Source organism: Buteo buteo, chromosome Z (assembly GCF_964188355.1).
Source record: "Buteo buteo chromosome Z, bButBut1.hap1.1, whole genome shotgun sequence".
Lineage (NCBI taxonomy): Eukaryota > Metazoa > Chordata > Aves > Accipitriformes > Accipitridae > Buteo > Buteo buteo.
This window is the reverse complement of record NC_134204.1, coordinates 60,109,073-60,127,692: the sequence shown is the minus strand read 5'-3', so window position 1 is coordinate 60,127,692 and position 18,620 is coordinate 60,109,073. Positions and strand designations below refer to the sequence as shown.

At 41.2% G+C, this 18,620-nt stretch overlaps 1 protein-coding gene across 1 annotated transcript; it reads right to left on the bottom strand.

Annotated features, from left to right (window-relative positions):
• Positions 1-5,636: 5,636 nt before the first annotated feature.
• MACIR (macrophage immunometabolism regulator) lies at positions 5,637-18,292 on the bottom strand. The gene is made up of 2 exons (XM_075020053.1): positions 17,796-18,292; positions 5,637-8,658 (listed from the first exon to the last, which is right to left on the bottom strand). Exon 2 carries the CDS (start codon positions 8,635-8,637, stop codon positions 8,014-8,016), a length of 624 nt encoding a protein of 207 aa, XP_074876154.1. The 5' UTR covers positions 8,638-8,658; positions 17,796-18,292; the 3' UTR covers positions 5,637-8,013.
• Between the last annotated feature and the right edge of the window lie 328 nt (positions 18,293-18,620).

The window sequence follows — 18,620 nt, the reverse complement described above, 5'->3', positions numbered from 1 at the left end:
GTACAGGACAACCAGGTGATCAGTCCCAGTCAGCATGAGTTTATGAAAGGCAGGTCCTGCTTGACTAACCTGATCTCAGTCTATGACAAGACAACACACTTAGTGGATGAGGGAAAGGCTGTGGATTTTGTTTACCTGGACTTTAGTAAAGCCTTTGACTGTTTCCCACAGCATTCTCCTGGAGAAACTGGCTGGTCACGGCTTGGATGGCTGTACTCTTCACTGGGTAAAAAACTGGCTGGATGGCCAGGCCTAAAGAGTGGTGGTGAATGGAGTTAAATCTGGTCGGTGGCCAGTCACAGGTGATATTCCCCAGGGATCAGTATTGGGGCCAGTTCTCTAATATCTTTACCAATTATCTGGACAAGGGGATTGAGTGCACCCTCAGCAAGTTTGCAGATGACCCCAAGTTGGGAGGGAGGGTTGATCTGCTTGAGGGTAGGAAGGCTCTACAGAGGGATCTGGACAGGCTGGATCGATGGGCTGAGGCCAATTGTATGAGGTTTAACAAGGCCAAGTGCCGGGTCCTGCACTTGGGTCACAACAACCCCACGCAGCGCTACAGGCTTGGGGAAGGTGGCTGGAAAGCTGCCCAGCAGAGAAAAACCTGGGGGTGCTGGTCGACAGATGGTTGAATATGAGCCAGCAGTGTGCCCAGGTGGCCAAGAAGGCCAATAGCATCCTGGCCTGTATCAGAAATAGTGTGGCCAGCAGGAACAGGGAAGTGATTGTCCCTTTGTTGTCAGCACTGGTGAGACTGCACCTTCAATACTGTGTTCAGTTTTGGGCCCCTCACTACAAGAAAAACATTGAGGTGCTGGAGTGTGTCCAAGGAAGAGCAACAAAGCTAGTGAAGGGTCTAGAGAACCAGTCTTATTAGGAGCAGCTGAGGGAACTGGGGTTGTTTAGCCTGGAGAAAAGGTGGCTGAGGAGAGACCTTATCGGTCTACCTGAAAGGAGGTTGTAAGAAGGTTGTAACAAGGTAGGTGTCAGTGTCTTTTCCCAGGTAACAAGTGATAGGACAAGAGGAAACAGCCTCGAGTTGCACCAGGGGAGGTTTAGATTGGATATTAGGAAAAATTTCTTCACTGAAAGGCTTATCAAGGACCAGAACAGCCTGCCCGGGGAAGTGGCTGAGTCACCATCCCTGGAAATATTTAAAAGACCTGTAGATGTGGCACTTAGGGACATGGTTTAGTGGTGGACTTGGCAGTGTTAGGTTTACAGGTGGACTCAGTGATCTTAAAAGTCTTTTCCAACCTAAATGATTCTATGAGAACTGGGTAATCCAGCCTTCTAAAAGCCCCTCTGAAATGTTAAGATTAATTTTCATGAACCACTTGATAACTTCTGAAACATGACTGTGCCTCACAGAATATACAGAGTAGAACAGTCTTTACAGATGATCTTGTCCAACCTCTGCTCCGTGATGAATTTTTGCTGTGTTTGCAGTTCTACTTCAAAGCTATTAAATCAATAGGACTGCCACCATTTACACTAAAGTTTATCTACCATTTTAACTGATATCCCCATCAGCATTTCTTCCTCCGATACTGGTTGTTTCCAATTATCTCTTTACCAAAACTAATACTGAAATAATATCAGCTGAATATTGAAATGCTGATAAAAATTAAAGAGAATTAAATTCTGTAGAAAACATTCATATAGACAGATAGGTAGAAATCTTGCATACTGTCAGTTGCTTGGACCTGTAGCTATTCTGGGTCTCCTTCACTTTTCCTTCATAAAACTGGAAAAATTTTGCCCCAATTAAAATAAAACACATTAAATCATTGAGCTAAGGGAGAAAAAAAAAGAATCTTACATTTAATGAATTCTTTTCCCCGCTCTATCTCATTCATCTAGCTTAAAATGTTGGTGCTTTGCCACCCAATATTCCAGTGCACTATGACATTATTTCTCCCTCTGTAGTTTTGTCCATTTGCAGACTATAGTTCACACCATGAAGCTCTACACTGCAATATTTCTGGCCTGAAATAGACTTCTAAAGCCTCCAGTACCTAACACTTTTCTTCAACATTTTTTGAGTTTCTGAAAAATAGGTTAATGTAAAGCACTATAGTGAATCATGGCTTGCTCCATTTTTCATAGGGTTCAATCTGTTAATGCTGTTCTCAAAGTTCTTGGATGCTTTAGCACTTGCGTCTAGTTCACCTTCACAAAAAGAACGTGTCATCAGAAGCGTCAGCAGCCAAGTGTCTAGCAAAATGGCAAAATGAAATGGGGCAATAATCCTACCAGACATCACAGTTGTATTTATACCAGAATACATAAAGAAGCTTGAAGCTTTTTTCTTTTTTATCCACTGAAAATAATAATAAAGGAACATAACAGACAAAAGTTTTCTTCTTGCTCAGGCAGCTTTTTACACTTTGCTTTGTCAAAGTACTATGAAATTGCATCATCTACCTATTGTCACTGTGTAGAGCTGCAGAATATCACAGAAATACCACAGGATTTTAATTCAAACCATACTCAAATGGCATAAAATTTATTGGTTTATTGCCTCAGAACTCTTTTCTAAATTTCATGTAAGCTTAGGCGTATGAAAGTATACACACACAGCCTCAAGCTCCTCCTTTCTACCTTCACTGCAGCACAGATTCAACCACGGAATTTTGCTAAAATGTTCCGTTGCCCTCCTTAATCACCCAGAAATACAGACAATTACTTTCTAGAGAGATTTGGAACCAGCACTCCATCTCCTTCCATGTCTTTGCTTGTTTTAACACTGAAACCATACACTATTTCACTCTTCCTACTCTTGCAGCACTGGCCCTCTGAGGTTTTCCATTTATTTCTCCAGGCTTTGCCCTGATATATTCTGGTGAATTCTTTCTCCCCTCCCACTCTTCACAGAAGTAAAAGCACTGTGCAAAGCTCTCCTTTGCCCTCCCCCTCTTTTCATTCTAGACCAATTCTTTGATAGGCAAGATCAAGCACAGGCAAGTTTAGACAACTGTCTCCTAAAATTGATGGAATGTGGTCAGCTAATATACTCACCTTCCCTTTTGTTTTCAGTGCAAGTCAGCTGATTCTGGATTTTTCCTCACAGACTGACAGCCTTCTTTCCTCAGCTCTTCTAACATGGCCTAGAAAGTTCCTCTGTAGCTTTGCCTTGATGTATTTCTCTACCACCAAACTACTAAAACTAAGAGTAAGTCAAGGAGGATGCAAGAAAGACAACTGGGTATTGAAACATTAGGGTAAAGTTCCCTCCCTTGAGCCATTCCACAAAAACGTACAAGATTAGTTTAGCACTTACACCACTGGAGCAGCAGCACTGAATCTTAACTACTGCCATCCAGAAGCAGCCAAATGCTGCAACCAAAGGCAACTTCTGAGGGAGTAGTGTCATTAAGAATGATCCTTGCATGACAGAGGAGGAAAGGAAAATGGTTGCTGATTGATGGAAGTCATCACTCTGATGCAAAGAAATAAGACTGAAGAATTGCTTGATAATGATTCCTGAGACAAGACTTTTTTTTTTTTTTTTTTTTTTTAAATGAATCTGTGATGCTTTGTAGGTCAGTTATTAGCATCTTTTAACAGCCTACTCTCCCAAGCTGCACCCATGGTTAAGAGTCAGGACACATCTACAAAAGCAGCTCACAAAGATTTCTATGTTTAAGTATCATAAATTTAACAATGATACCTAGCTTTTACAAGATCAGAAACAAGTACTACAGAAAACTAGGGATCCCCCTTGCTCCTTCCAAAAAAGGAAGCTTTCCATATTCTACAGACAAGAAGATAGAGCTTGATCGTCCCTGAGTGCTTTTATGATGGAATAGAAAAAAAAAAGTATTTCACCAACAAAATCACTGGGGCAAAAAAAACGTAATCTGTCTGAAGGTTCTCAAGGAATTAAAAGTTGGAAATAACCTCTGGCTAAGAAATCTGGTGTGATACAGATGAAAAAAAAAATAATCAATAATCCAAACATTATTAAGTTTGTTCTTCTGAGGATCCATCTATCAAACTCATGTTTTTGCCACTCTTAGAGTGTTTAGTGTAATCACACATCATGGAAACTAATGTCCCAATTAACAGATCAAATCACTGAAAACCACTCATGCAAATAGTTCCCAGAAAGAATCATCAATAAAATAAAACTATTTGCTAAATGCTCAGACAACATGGAAAGAAAAGTGCACTTTTACTGTTGGATGCCAAGCCTCACATTGTCTTTAAAGTTATTAGCATTGTAATAAGTTTACATTTTTCAATTTTAGATCTGCGTTTTTCCTACAACAGCTTAACAACTTACATTTCTGTAATGTAGGTCAACTGTAAGTCTTCCTCAAATAATTTTTTCTAGTTTTTTTTGCTTACATTCTTACTGAAGATCATTTTTTGTATTGTTTCTTTTTAGCACACATTCCTCTTTAAGATGAAGTTTAACATTAATAACTGACTTCAGCCAGACCACCCTCCCAAACATCTAGAGCATCAAAATTTTATTATGTTGGATAATTTGTGATTCAGATTCTTTGGTACCATTGAAAGTTAGAAACAACAGTTATGTTACCCATTAACAATTGCTTGCTTAGTCTGTATTATAGGTAGTATTCCCCTTCCTACTACAAACATTCATTTGATGCATAAACTTCATATTAGCTTAGTATTCACCTTCAGACTTTTTTTTCTTTTTTTGAACTGAATCCTGTATTTTACCAAATGAAAACATACTTAAGTTTTTTTCAGACCACAGTTGTGTGTTCTGGACAACTTTTTTAATTTCTTCAAAGGCAAATTATACAGCCTGACACCACCTAACTTTACTGAAACTAACCAGCTGACATTTCTGCAGATGTTGTAGATATTGGAAGTTTTTATCCAGCTTATAGCCTTTCTGCCCTTCTCTTGTAATTCTTCTTAAAAATTACACTTGTCCTCTTCTCTTATTTGCCCACAAAATAATGAAATTATTTATGCTCCAAGCCCTGAACCACTGAGAACCTTTCTCCATGTCCAGACAGCAACATCTGCATTTTCAGCAGTTTAATAACCTTTCTCCATTCTTCTGGTCTTCCCAGCAGGAAAAAAACCCCACATCTAGAAGAGCAGTTTTAGAAAATCCTAAAAGCTCATCTGCTACTTATTTTGCAATATTGTCTAGTAGCCCTAGCCTGCAATTAACAATCCCCACTAAAGTAAACATGCTTAGCCAGAGAGAGATCACCACCCAAGAGAACCGAGTCTATATTGGAATACAATGGATGGACAAAGAGAAGGTAAAGGAAACCGTAAGGTCAGTTAGGTACCATGTACAGCTGTAAATATAAACCATAACACTGCAGGACAGGAGTAGTTACAAGTTTATACTTGAAATTAAGAATGAAAACACTGAAAGAATGTATTTCACTCCAATCCTTTTTTGGTGTATTTTTTTAAAAAATGCTAGCAGTGTGCCTGAATTTAAGATCTGCCTCAATATCCCAGCTTACACATTTGTACTTGATTCCAGATCTGCTTTGGTGTTAATAGTCTGTTAAATGGAATATTTGTGTTACTACACTGTATCATTTCTACCTTCACTCTTTTAATCCCCTGGAAGATACATAAACCAACAAGGAAACATTTTTTGATGCCTTTTTCTTTCCCCTTTTAATTTATTACAAGAACAGCGAGAACTCACTTTGAAAGGTTAGTATTGTTCATATTCAATTTCATTTTAGTAGTCTGAAGAACCATCTCATCTTTGATTTTAATAAACTAGTTTAATGGAAGACATTATAAGCAGAAAAAATAAGACAGGATCAAAAGCTTTCATTTGGCTGAGATTTTGCTTAATTTGGAGGTAAAAATCAGGAACTCCTTGTGGATATAAGAGTCCTGATAACATTACAAACCAAACTTGCAAAACATTGGGCTCTTGAATGCTGATATGCTGTGAGAGCTGCAAGTGTGTATGAGTCAAGCAAACAATATTACCATGTGTAAGCACCTTCACAAGCAAATCACCAGATGAAGTACTAACACATTTTTTATGTTTGAACTTGGCTAGATAGCCATCAGCCTCTCTATCAGTGTCACTATACAATTACAGCACAGGATGACATTAGAAACATGCACAAAATATTAACAATTGCATGGCCCATTTCCTGAAATAAAGTAACAAACCTAAGCAATCTATTTCACAGAAGTCCAAGATCCCTGCTTGAAAGTAATTTTTAAATGATCCCTGGTCTAAAGTTGTATTTTTCAAACGTCCTTTTTCCTACACAGCAAGACTCCACAACAATAGGTGTTTATACCACCCTTTTTATTTTTCAGCCAGAAATACAGTGTCATAGGGTATTTCAATAAACAGTGGTGTTTATTCCTTAAACAAAACCCCCATCTCTTTGGCATCTGACCATATTTTGTTTTTCAAACTAAAGACTATATAGGAACATTTTACTTTCAATATCATTGTTCAATACATTAAATTTACACAGGTGTAGTTAACTTTTAAAAATACACATCAGTTTGTTGCAGAGATTCTAATAAACCTAAAAAAAGATAACCAAACCAGCAAAATGCAGACTACAGGGCTGCCTTCATTTACAACTGTGGTGTAAGTACAGAATGAGAAGAACCCTTCATTTTCCACAGCACATGCACTAACTAGTGCTTTCTATTTGTTCTGTGCAATAAACAAACAAAACCCCCCTTAATTCTACCAGAAAAAACTGATCAAATAATTTGTTTCAAAATAATGTGATCTTATTTAACTTCTTCTGCAGAGGTCATCAGCCAAAACCAAGCTGCACACTGCTTCTGTAGGAGATTGCACCTAAAAACCCAAAAAGTCTGAAAACTATTTTTCATTTTTAAACATAAGTTACTACAGTGTTTTAAATATATCTAGGAATACAGCTGTCAAAACTGCATCTGATGTCATGTTCGGATAAAAAAAAAAACCTTAAGTAACAAAAGTAAGCCAGTATATTCAAGCTACTCTGTTGAATAATCCAGGATCATCTCTTCAATGCTGATACAGAAATACTTCACTTGCACTCAAAAAAACCCAGTCTTCCAGACCTCAAGTCTTCAGTGCCTCAAATCAATTGAATTTCCAAAGCAATGCTGAAGTTATTTGACACCTTCCATTACTATACATGATACAGAAATAACGAATTAAAATCAAATCAAAACCGTTACTGACATACCATTGCAGTCACTCCTGTGTATTTACTGGAATATGCAGTGAATCCTTGTTTGTGTGTCAAGACAATGCAAAAAATAAATCTCACTAACAAAAAATAAAAAAGCCTTCACTCCCCAAAAGCTTTGTTTTTAATAACCCAGATACTTTTCCAGAACAAGTTTTATAGAAGAGAGGAGGCAGAACAATAACTTCCATGCAGAAACTAAAGGATAATTTAATAGGATTCAAGTAGCAAAGGTTTGTTTTATGAGTGAATCTCACCAGTGCAAGCGTAATTTGAAAATGTTTGACTGGATTGTTTAAATAGCAAGTGATCCAATTTAGGCAAGCTCACTTCCCTCTCCATGATGTAAGGAAATAATACATACTTTTTACTGTAGAATACAGGAACAAAAAGTAAAACCAAAAACCTCCTAAACTTGAGTACTTATCCAAGGGCAGTTTCTAACATCAAGCCAAAATTAGGAACAACTAAGCAGATGTCACTGATTTTTTGTTGTTAAATTACTGTAAATACTAGATCTAACTGTACAAAAAAAAAAAATCCCACCCCCCAAACTCAAAAGCTATTTTTTTATTAAAGGTGTCCAAAGAAATAAAGAAATATCCACCAGCTGCAGCCAAATTTGCATCAGAAGCTGCTTGCTCAGGAAAGATTTCTCCAAGTATTTGTAACACATTGCATTGCCAAGATTCTATTCAAATAAATTACCTTCTGGTAACATTTAGCTGATACAACCACCTACAATGTGGACAGTCATGTGCACACTACAACAGTGGATTTTTGCAGCAACAGAGAAATAATCAGAAATTGGTTCTGAATTTGAGATGATACCTCATGTGTTATTTCTTGTAAACATACGGTCCCCTCTAAGGGTAAGGTGTTGGAGCTGGTATTGTAGCACTTCTGTGTCAGCAGGTTCCTTAATGCTCATTTTGTCTAAATTGAGGTAGTCCAGGGATTTTGAATGAGCCCTTTTACCTTTTAAAAGGCAAAAAGGCAGGGGACCATGAAGTGCCTTGTAAGGTTCATATGGTAAAGCCTTAGTGCATTTATCCCCTGAGCTAGGCATCCGTCTCCTCCTCCTTCCATTTACTGCTGGGATCTCATATGGCTGATAGTACCTACTTCTAGTTTTGTACAAACGGGAAGAACGTGTAAGTCCTGAATCAAGCTGTCTGGAGCGCATGTTTGGCCCGGATTCTCCTTTATTCTCTTCACTTCCTGTACACTTCTGGGCTAATTTTAGCAGCTCCTCTCCAGTCGTGAAGCCAACCAGGTAGTTAGAATCCATGTGAAGGATCTGATATCCTGCAACCATCCGTCTCATTGGTGAGCAGGGGGTACTGGAACAGCGGGGCTTCTCTGCTTCCATCCTGCCTGCAGGACTCACCTCTGCAAGAGGCACAGGGAGGGTGGATAGGGTAGTTCTGGCCTCTCCGTTTATGTCAACTTCCATTTTAAACACAATGCTATCCTCCTAAAAATAAAACAGAGCTCAATCAGAAATAGAGCCTTTATGCAACATGAGGAATTAAGAGAGGATCGCAGAAATAAGATTTTTTTATCACCCAGAAGTCATGACCAGTACTTCTCTATTCAGCCTTGTCTTACGCTCTGCAGGGCATTGCATAACAAAACTATCACCAACAACTGCCTTTTAAAATTATCTTGGGGGTGTTTTTTTAATAAAAGATACCATAAATATATTCCTGATATTCCTAAACATTAAAAACATTCTTGACTAGTACTGTACACAAAAAAAGAAGCATCTTTCCAGTCTATTTTTTCATCCTTTTAGTCCATTTGATTCCTTATAGCCCCCCACCTTTGAGGCCTTCTGCATCCACTAGCACATCCACAGCAACTTCTCCCATATTCAGCTGTGTATTTTTTCTATTGACAATAATCTCGGTAAACAAAGCTTTTAAAAAATGTGTCTAAGAGCTAGTTCCTCAGCCAGGCATGACCACAGACCAGGCCTGATCTACTGAGGGTAATACAATGCTTCCCTCTTCCAGATGTGAAAACAGCTTGCTTTAGATTCAAAGAATGACATCCTGGCTGTTCAACAGCTGTCTTTATAGGTCATCAGCAATGCCCGATCCCCCCAAAAACCCATACCATCTTATTCACAATCAACCAAACAAACTCACAGTATTTTATTCTAAAGTATAGTATACTAGCATTTAATGAATATAGCATATGTTTCTTATAAGCATCTTAAGAATAACCAGTATTCTGAATTTTATGGTATTTATTTGTTTTTCTATTTCTTTTGGAAATGGACTATTTTGCCCTGACCTTTCTTCCCTCATGACTACTCCAAATACATCATTTGTATTTGTCTACATTTGTAACTGTCTACCACAAGCCATTACCATCTCTAACATGGAAAGATAAGGTCAATATCACCGCAAGTGGTGATCACACCAGCGGATGCTAGAACACAGAAAAGGGTTAATTCTTTCCACTTTGTTTTCAGCATCATCTACACCATCTGGGTGGCACAGCTACTTCACAAAATAGAAAGGTCACATTTGTTTCCAAATCCATGCTTCCTTGTCAGCCTCACCTTTGCTCTAAACAGTAGCTAGTGGCTCTCTAGCCAATATAGTTCACAAAAAATTCAGCATAGCTTTGTAATGTTTAAAGGCAACGAGACTCATAGAAGAAAGGAAAGTTAGTATGCAAGTGTCAAGCAGAAACACAATTCTGAATTTCATTATAGATGACCGTAAACCACATTCAAAAGCTCAGTAATGTTTCACAAATGAGACTGACTTAAACCATGCTATTATCAGTTTGCAAACTTTTAAAGCTGCTACTTGCTGCCATTCTGAGGTTTAGAAGGTCACAGGCTGAGTAGCAATGATGCAACAAACAAGGGAATACTTTATTCAAACTTCTGCAGTTAGGCCCCTCCCCAACCCCACCAAGATTAATCTCTATTCATTTGTCTTAAAATAAGGGGGAAAGCTGTGTGCAAATCTCACTTGCAAAAGAAAATAATCTAGCCTCATGAAAAATTTAAGCCTACCTTGTTTCTGTTCAGGGACTGGGAAGGAGCAGTTTAAGTAATGTTGCCATCTCTGCTTCCCTGCTTAGCCTCAAATCAACCTGCTGCTCCCTATGCTAATAAACTAGCAGCAAACAAAATCCCCATAGTTTTGCTGAAGAGGATTTTATTTGCCACTGATGAACTTCTGTTATGGAGAGACTATTACTAATGTTCCTTTAGTCTTATAGGTCCTTTTTCCATTCTCACAATCGTGGTCTACTTGGGATTCTTCATTACCAGCTATGTGTAGCATTGCTTTTACAGATAGAAAGATACACTTCATCCAGTCAGCTTTTAAGCATTTTGAGTTTAACAATACAGGTAATACAGCAAAAGCTAAATAAAGAATTAAAATACTGAAGCAAACCAAACACCAAAATTTTTCACTAAAAAAACATCCACATAAAACTTGAGAATGTTGCCTGTTGTATTTAATTGACTTCGAAATATATTTATGGAGTCAATTAAAACTTTCAGAATAGCAGAAGCAGTTGTTGTTTCCTACTTTAGCACTGTATGAGACAATAAATACAGTAAGGTTTCAGCCACTGAGTCAAAGATATTCATGACAATTCCTTAAGTAGAAAGTATAGATCCTCCACCATCAGGAACCATGGTTTCTGGAGGCATAGCACAGAAAAATTTTGCATTAAAACTTTTTGCTACCCTGTGGTTTTAGCCAAGAAACCTAAATATTTAACTGTTCCTGTTCTTTTAATTCCCTATTTTTACCCTGCAGTTCAGAAATCTTTCCAGTAATCTTCTATAAAGACTAAACCTATTCTGTTAAAAAGCTGAAATGTTGCTAGAAAAAAATACAAGTGCTCAAAAAAGTATAAATAAAATAGTCATACAGCAAGGTTAGAAGTGAATCATATTATCTAGTCACATATAAACAGCAACAACAATAAAAACCCCAAACCAACAATCACTTGCCACAACAATACGTGCCCTAAGGAAAGGGAGGGAGGAAGAGATGTCTTCATGCACTTTTTGAGTAAAGAAAACCTTAAAAACTTGAAAGCAACACAAAGGCTCTTCTCAGGACACAGCTTTTAAAATTAATTTACTTCTGTTTAAAACATGGGCGTGTGCCGTGGTAACAAAAAGCAATCAACTCTGAAGAATAACTACAAGCAGGGGGGAAGGAGGCAGGAGTTCACTGCCAATTACCCCTCACTGGCCAAAAACAGTACAAAGGAAAATCAGAGCAGAAAAGCCTTCAAGTCAGCAAGCTCCAGCCTAGTACTTCAGCTTGAAGCCACAGAACTTCCATTTCTGCGCTCCAGTGTGAAGAACAACCCTAAAAACAAGAAATCCAACAGACACTCAAAAGCAACAGTAGCATTGGAAGCTGGTGCCATAAACATCAGAAGCTCAAGGCAACAGCACTGCTAGCTGGCGAGAGGAATGAGTGGCCACCTCCACAGGCAGAGCATCCAAACTCAGCACCTAGGTGTTCAGCTGTTCTTTCCCAACAATTTTAATGTGAGTTAACTCAAGCTGCCATATGGCTTCAACATGCTTCATCTCCTTACTTGGCAAAAAAGGATAGAGAAACATCATTTAGAAGACTTCTATGAAAGAAAATCATTTGAGAGATTCACAGTGGGTGTAGATACCACTACCTACAAATACATATTTAAAACTTTTAGACTGCATTTTTAGGTCATTTCTGTGGCTATAAGGCATTAGATGACTACTATTATGTTCATTGCTGTCTGGTGGTGTAAGCTCATCAGTAATTCTCAGCATCAATTATAATACTGAATAAACAGTACTTCAGTTTAAAAAGATTATTTCTTCAGATCACAGCTGCCTTGTCTTCTTGCTTCTCAAACAGAATGACGACTGAGTGGTGCCAATTCAAGACTTTAGTTCAAGATTTACTCTAGAATCAAAACAAGAAGAGGAACAAGATGGCATATCCTTTCCTTTGCTACTTCACATGTTTAAAAAATATGGAAAATAACTGAAAATAACAGTTACCAAGAGGATTCACTCGACCAATACACTCCAGAAGTTCTTCCAGAATACAGCTCGCTTCATTAAGATCGTACAAGATTTTATCGATTCTCTCTGTATTATAAAGCAGGCTCTGCATATAAATTAGTCTGACCCAATCCAGCTAAATATCGAGAAAATTGGCTAAAATATGGAGAAGAGGAATAATGAATAGAAATACTAGGTTAACTACCATAATTCATAGTATCACCTCAAAGAACACATAAATATGCTTGGGATAGTTCTTCGAGGGTAAAAACATCAAAACCTCCATATTTCGCAAACATAAAGGTTTTCTATTATCAAATCTTTCACAAAGATGTCAGATACCACTTAAAGATTAGCATGGGACAAACAAAAGAAAGTCTACATTATTTTGAAACCACTACAATAAGTTGCTTCAGCAAAAGAACTGGTTCTCCGTAAACTGGTGTTTCCATTGTTACTTATCTTCCTAAGTAGAATGTGTACAGATTTGAGAAGATGCCTTTTTTTAAGATGAGCATTAAATTTCCATCCATCCAACTACTGATTTTTTTTTAAGAACAGATTGTGTTTGTTCCTACATGCCAAGCCTAAAGGTAGTACCATTTGTGAAGAACCACAAAGATCTCACTCATTGATAAAATTGCTCATAATTGCAATAAGCAGACGGCAGAATGGAAAGATGGCAAGACTCAGTGATACCAACTCTGTAAAAGAGTCAAACGTATTGGATAGAGATATCAAGCCAGTTTTGACACTTCCCCTTCTCTGTGCTGCCATTACTTAATATATATAATGCACTTAAAAGATATAATGTTTGTCTATCAAACATCAGGAGTAAGTAAAGTCACCTAGCATGTGTGGAGCCAGCACACATTTTTAATTATTTCAATCGTCTCTGTCTGTGAAGGGGAGGAATAAGGTCTATATCCTTCCCCTTGCAGTCTGAAAACAAAATTCACAAACATACAGTATATGCTCTTGGAAATCCCATCTTGTTTATTTGTCACTAAAATATGATGATAGAATTATGTACTTGTAGAGCAAAGTTTTCCGGAAATAATTATTCCCAATCCGCAACTAAAACAAGTGAAATATTTAGTTGAAAGGGAAAAATCAAGCTCAAATTCAGCTGTGTAAGAGTATTCACAAAGGTGCCACATTTCTCTTTCTAGAGCTGAGGCAGCCAGACCACAGACATCAAGATGTATGCAGCTTGTAGGTTCTTCCAGTGCAAGCTGGCGATACTGCTGAACATACTGCCAGAGCCAGACGGTTATTTCTAGCCATGCTCTTTACTTTCAGCTGAAGGAACTTAAGACTAATGTTGCTCCACCATGCTCTTGATGGTCTCCTATAATAGTTGTGTTATGTTTTACAGACTGACACCATGTTTGTAGAGACAGAAAGGGGAGCAGGGTGTGGGTCGTCGTGGAATTCACAGAGAACAAGCTCATGAAAGGTATCAATAAACGATACAGATTCTTCACCAACTCTTGCTGGTCCTTAGGAGAAATTCCAAACTACTCTAAAGAAAATGAGAATGGAAGTAATATTAAATTGTTGTACCACATGAGACAACATTCAGATGGAGTAGAACAAAGTTTAGCACAGATTTTTTTCTCAAAATTACATGCAAGAAAATTAAATTATACATATCCTGCAAGCCTTAAGAATACAGATGAATGGATATCACTGAATTAATAAAGCCAATGCAATAACTCCAGGATATGATGTAAAACAACAGTTCACAAAACAACCAGTAAAAATGAAAACTACACAATAGCGTGTGTGTTTGTGTGTGTATGTGTGTGAGGTTCTTGTCAACAGGTGAAGTATTAAGCCATTCAGCAATCCAGTATACTGTACAATAAATATCACATTGTTTATACAAAACAAGTAATTATTAAATGTTTTGCAAAAGAAGATTAAATCAATTTCTAATAATATGTTCCTACTGCAAAAAGCAAGAGCTATTTAACCAGTTTGTTAATTCTTGTCATTAATGCAGCTTTAAACAGAAAACAATTATGATCCAGGAAACTACCTTTTAAAAGTGAAGAGGATCACCAACACATTACCAAGGAACTACAACTGGCAGCTCCAGCAACTAGTTTAGACCAGATCAGCATGACAGAGCATACAACTTACACAGAACAGACACAGATGGAATTTCAAGAGTAGGTTCAGGCTAATGAATTTTGTACCAGCAGACTTAGCAAGCAGGGAAAGTAAAAGAAAATGTTGCAAAAGAAGGCCATTTAACTTCTGACATCTCTTTGCTGAGCAATATCAGATGGAAGTGTTTAACAGAGGGTAACTTTTCTGAAATTAATTTAGAGTCCTTTAAATAAACAATGCAACTTCCTTGCTGGGTGGACTCACAGATGAATTCTTCCCCCCCAACTCCATCAGTAAGCCAATGCTCCTGGCCAGCATAAATATACCTGTTTACTATCAGTACTCATCAAAAGATGAAATAATGAGACACATGTAAAGAAGCTGATGCGTATTGTAAAACAAATAATTTTTATTCTTTAGTTCGTTAGCGAGTTAAAATAATATTTTCTTTATAATTGCACTTTATTTCTCTGTATTTCTGATTTTTATCTTCTCACCAACCAAAATCTAAGTTTCATTTTCGAAGTTCCCTTCTCTCCAGTTTCAGGACAGCCCACTTGGAAAAAGACCCACACCACAACCTGACTTATCCACAAAAATTAAATTTCCTTTTTAAAATAGTAAAGATAGATAGGAAAAAAACCCTCAAACCTGGAGTTTTTCAAGTATTACAGATTTCACTGAATAAATACTGATTTTTGTCTTTAAAAAACAAAATGCTAATGGGAATAAGGGTCTCCATTGGTTTTGTGTCAGAGAAGAAATGCATGTTTGGTAGTACCCTATACTGCCACATCTGAAAATACAGCTCTGCAGATATTATCTTGAAACTATCGATCTAAACAATAACAATATTATATTCAGCTTTTGACTAGGAACAGCTATTCAAAGAAAGATAGTAGTTAAAAATAAGACCTACTCAAATATTTCTGGAAAATATGTTTAATCAATGCAATTTGGTTTTTTTTTAATTTTTTTTTTTAACTGAAGCACTTTAAATGACTAGTTCTTTGTCTTAACTTGATACAATCTGCATCAGATATTTAGGCATTTGTTGGAAAGGTGTCTCATTCACTTATACCACCCACATTGCTAAAGGTCATTTCCTCAACCTTACTAGAGTTACATATACACCAGCTTTAAAGTTTTGTTCTCTGCCTCCTTCTCAAATGCTCCTTCCCATACTTAAATGCTACCTAAACCCAACTGTTTAAGTGCAATGCAAGTATGGAATAAAAAGCCCAAGAGCACATGCAGGTACAGTAAATTTGTATTAAACTTACAACTAGTGTGACTGGAATACTCAGTTAATCTGAGTTTACCATAACATACTGCATTTGCATATGATTATGCATGCCTGGTGGCCAAGCCGGCAGCATAATGCTGGTCAAAGAAGAGATTATAAAGAAAGCCATGCTACAACGTTGGTACTGTTACGCAAGAACTTAATTTCAGTGATCGCACTGCTATTGCCTCACTTCCCTCTGTTTCAATGTCACTGGGAGAACCACCCTCCTCCATCTTCATGACTCTAACAAGAGCTCTTCCACAAGGAGAAAAAAAATAAAAAATAAAAAATAAAGCAAGTGCACCACGTAAGACAGAATATGGTTCAAAATATATCAACAGCAGCAGGGTGGTGGGAGGAGAAGCTTTCAGTAAGGAAGATGACTGGAAAAAAGTAAGGAGGAGAATCAGTTCTGCACATTTCTACGCCCGTGGCAAAACAAAGCATCAGCTCTGCAGTCCTCACTACACCCCTCCTGGAAATGCTCCAAGAACTCTTCGTCTATTCAGGATGAGCTGTGCCAGAAGTCGGCCAACTACTGGTAAAAGCAGCAAGTCCTTCCCCCCATCACAGACCCTCTCCATTACTCCCGCTGAGATCCGTGTAACTGCAGGCTCCTGCCTTTGATTCATTTCCACATGCAGCTATGCAAGCATGTATGTATGTATGTATGTACAGCGACAGATTGCTCCACTCTAGAGAGCACACTAACAAGCAAAGTTACGTTCATAGAAAACATCTACAAATGCACATCATTTGCTATTTCCTTTATACTAGGTACATACACACATTTATGCCAGCTAACCCCTCTATGTAAAATAGCATTTAAATAACTTATATATAAGAAATTAAGACCTGAGATTATTTTCCTACATATCTGTAGACCACTCGAAACAGCGCCTCAACTGTTCAGAGACACTCCCCCAAGTATCTTAATACGCAGAGACAGAATGAGCAAAAACACGCCTGCCAATAAACCAAAGCAGCTTAGCAAGCTTCATACTCTGTGAAGTAACACTTTAATGCACGTTAGAGCGCACAAATGCAATCCACGAGTATCACAGGCAGTACAATCAACATTTAAACAGAGCTTTGAGCCTCCGTTTACCTGTCACTAAGCAAGGTTTATTACAGAGAAATACAGAGTTACCGATAGGAAGCTGGGCACTAGTGCCCTTTGTTACTGTGAGGCCGAACAGTAAGGCCATACTCAGGTTTAGCACTTGCCTAAGAGTATTAAGAACAGCGAGGGGACTGCTGTTGGTTGCAAGCTGCAACTGAAGAGAGCTATAAAACGGTTACGAACAGATAGAGCTGCTAACAGGTGAACTACTCCTGGCTTCTCCGCCGTTTACAGTGTTACCAGCGGCTGGCACAGAAAGCGCACTTGAGCAACCTCACCGCAGGCTCCAGGCCCTACATGACAATTCCCCAGGCTTCCTTCCGCACGCGGGTACCGGCACCAACACCCTGGTTTCGTCCTAGACCCGCCCGGGCAGCTCCACCGACGCTGCTGCGGTGCTCCCCGCTGCCCGCAGACGTCCGCTGCATCCAGCGGCTGCGGCTGGGGGAAGCCAAGCAGCCGCGTGCTGGCAGCGCGGGATACACGGGCCTGCGGGCAGCGCGGGGCCCGCCGCTCGGCCCACGGGAAAAGGAGAGGCGGGCGGGGGACACGCACCAGGACCTCCGCGCTGCGGGGGCGGGGAGAGCGCGTCTTACGCGCCGCCGGAGCCGGGGTCCGGCCTCCACGCGGCTCCCAGGCCGGCAGCGGCCCCGGCGCCGCTGCGAGGGGGGCAGAGGCGCCAGCGCCCGCCGCCCGCGGGAGGCCCGGGCCGGGCCGGGCCGGGCCGGGCCGGGCCGGGCCGAGCGGCTCCCCGTGGCTCCCGCCCCGGCCCGGCTCCGGGGGTGGCGGGGGCGGGGGAGGCGCGGGCGGCACCGCTGCGGCTCCCCGGCCCAGGCCCCGCGCCCGCCCCTCCCCAACAACGGCGTCCGCCCCACGCCGCCCCTCGGCCCCACCGCACGGCCCCGCTGCCGCCGGGGCGCCGAGGTCGGCACGGCTCCCCCGCCCTACGGCCCCGCTCCGGTGCCCGCTCCGTGAGGCGCGGGCGGGGCTCGAGGCCGCGGGGGCCGCGGCGCCGCCGCCATCCCCGCCTCCTACCTGCGGTCCAGGGCGGCGGGGCCGGCACGGAAGGAGCAGCAGCCGCGCGGCGCCGACTGCGGCGCGCTCCGCTGCTCTTCGCTCCACCCGGCCCGGCCCGGCCCGCGCGCCGGGGCTGAGGGCGGGGCGGGGCGGGGCGCCGCGCGGCGGCGGGCGGGCCGGGCAGCTAGCGGCGGCGGCGGCGGGTCGCGGCGGCGGCGGCGGGTCGCGGCGGCGGTGGGCGGGTCTCCGCACCCCGCGGGCCCGGCCCGGCCCGGCCGGCGCCCCGGCCCACTCTCGCGTCGTCCCCTTCTTTGCCGCCCTCCCTCCTCGCTGTAAAACCGCTCCCTCGCGTGCTGGCGTCTGCGCGGAGGAGGCCGAGGCCCCGGTGAGGGTTGAGGCGGGCCAGGCCGCGCCGGGCCCCGAGGCGACCGAGCTGCGGTGAGCGTCACCTCGGAGGGCAGCGCGGGGCGGGGGCCTGCTGGCTCCGCGCACCTCTGCGGCTTCCTGCGGCTGGGGCCAGGGCTGCGCTGGCGGCGGGGCCGGAGACCGCCGGTCAGCTGGGCCGTGAGGCTTGAAATGTCTTTCCGGATCTCCCCCTGCAGAGGCGGGTCTGGAGCGCTGGGCCGTGAGGCTTGCCGGCACAGGCCGTGTCTTCTGCCCGTTCCACCTACTCTTTGGCTTCCTAAGCCTTAGTCTCACATGCCTTTGCATTTTGTACACAGCCATAAGGAGGGATCGAGTAATCGTCTCTTGGTGACTTCACTGAAATAGCGCCTGTCTCTGTCTATAACCTCTCTGGCGTCTCCACATCTACCGAGTTTGGACACCAACTAGATACAAACA